Genomic DNA, 1,455 nt, shown 5'->3' on the forward strand with positions numbered 1-1,455 from the left:
GGAGGAGTATATCCTCGTTACTGATCCTATAAGTGAAGTCACTTGATAACACACTGATGTTATTGTCCATGTGAAACTCACACTTGCCTTGTGTTGTTCGAACTGCTTACATTGTGTGCTAGCGTTAGTATGAATTTCAGTTTACTTAGGAAGAATATGCACATGGTCAACTACGTGTTCTGATGACAATACGGATATTCTGAGGGAGTTCTTGTCGGTTTTTATACAGCAGAAGTTCCACTATATGTAACTTTTGGTGAGGAAACGTGTGAGCTCAGCTGATGAAAGCAAGTATATACTTCAAAAATTTTCCCAGGATTGTTGCAATTCAGCTCTGTTCGTAGTTTTTCATGTCGTACCAATACAACGCCGTGAGGGTCGAGGTGCGTCACGCCCGTAATCTTCACGATACGGAAGTCTTTGGGAAGATGGACCCGTGAGGAGTCGATCGTAGTTGGTCATCGTCCTCACTTGGTATAGTAGGTACTGTGTAGTAATGCTCGGCCCAGGGAAGAAATTTAAGACCAGGGTGCTGCTACTACTACTCCCTGTTGGGAGGATGATGAAGTGATGTAGGTTCAGAAGGACGTAGGATCGAACCCTACTTGGAACGAGACGGCCATACTGCAGTACAGTATGGAGCCGGAGATGGCCTTTAAAGTGATGGATAAGGAAAGCATTAAGGATGATGATTTTGTGAGGGGGATGGTGGCATTCAGCGACTGGCACGTTCTAGAGAGGACCATGTGGAATGTACTTCGGTCTTGGCTGCAGGTAGGCTCGGCTACGGTGAGTATGGCGGCCGTCGCTTCAAGTGGTCGATGGTCTGGGGACCTCGCATTGTAAGTCGGGGGAAGTGTGGTAACATGTGTTGGCGACAATTGTGGAAATTCGGAGGGAATTTTTGTTGGTTTCTGTACGAGAATCTGTATAGGAAAATCTCAGGGTGAACCGAGTGAAACGAACATATATTGCAACACTGGTCACGGGTGTAGCCTACCGCTCCCTCTCCAACTTTCGGGTCAGCAGTTCCACCACAGGTACCGCAGTAAGAGTAAACCAGCAGGATCACTTACAGTATCGATTACTATGCTGCCTGAAGTATCGCCACCGATGATGGTAACTACCGACCAAACCGGTTCGCGTATAATCGTTCATCTTAGGGTGGTGCTCCTCCAGTAGTGACAGCGACGGTTATGGGTACCGCTCCTCCGCCTCCACCCATGATGATGCAACAGCAGCCGGTAAGACACGGTGTGTTGTTGTGAGCTTCTGATGTGCTGGTCATAGGTTCCGGGTACTATGATCGCTCCTGGAGCCCCACCAGCACCGTATGGAGGAGGATATGGGGTGAGTGGTCGAGATTAATCTGTGTGCATGTGTGTACTATTATTAAGGCTTATATAAGTGGTCGCTAAGCGTTGATAATGGTGTGGTATGAATCAGATGATATAT

The 1,455-nt window shown here is 47.5% G+C and overlaps 1 protein-coding gene across 1 annotated transcript; it reads left to right on the top strand.

Annotated features, from left to right (window-relative positions):
- Nucleotides 1-350: 350 nt before the first annotated feature.
- Pmar_PMAR018129 (Elicitor-responsive protein, putative) lies at nt 351-1,244 on the top strand (the record flags this gene model as incomplete). The annotated part of the gene is made up of 6 exons (XM_002765715.1): nt 351-436; nt 484-529; nt 577-696; nt 775-842; nt 1,041-1,119; nt 1,164-1,244. Coding segments are annotated over 6 exons (480 nt in total), but the record flags the coding sequence as incomplete, so codon positions are not given.
- Between the last annotated feature and the right edge of the window lie 211 nt (nt 1,245-1,455).

Source organism: Perkinsus marinus, assembly GCF_000006405.1.
Source record: "Perkinsus marinus ATCC 50983 genomic scaffold scf_1104296975036, whole genome shotgun sequence".
In the NCBI taxonomy this organism is placed as follows: domain Eukaryota; phylum Perkinsozoa; order Perkinsida; family Perkinsidae; genus Perkinsus; species Perkinsus marinus.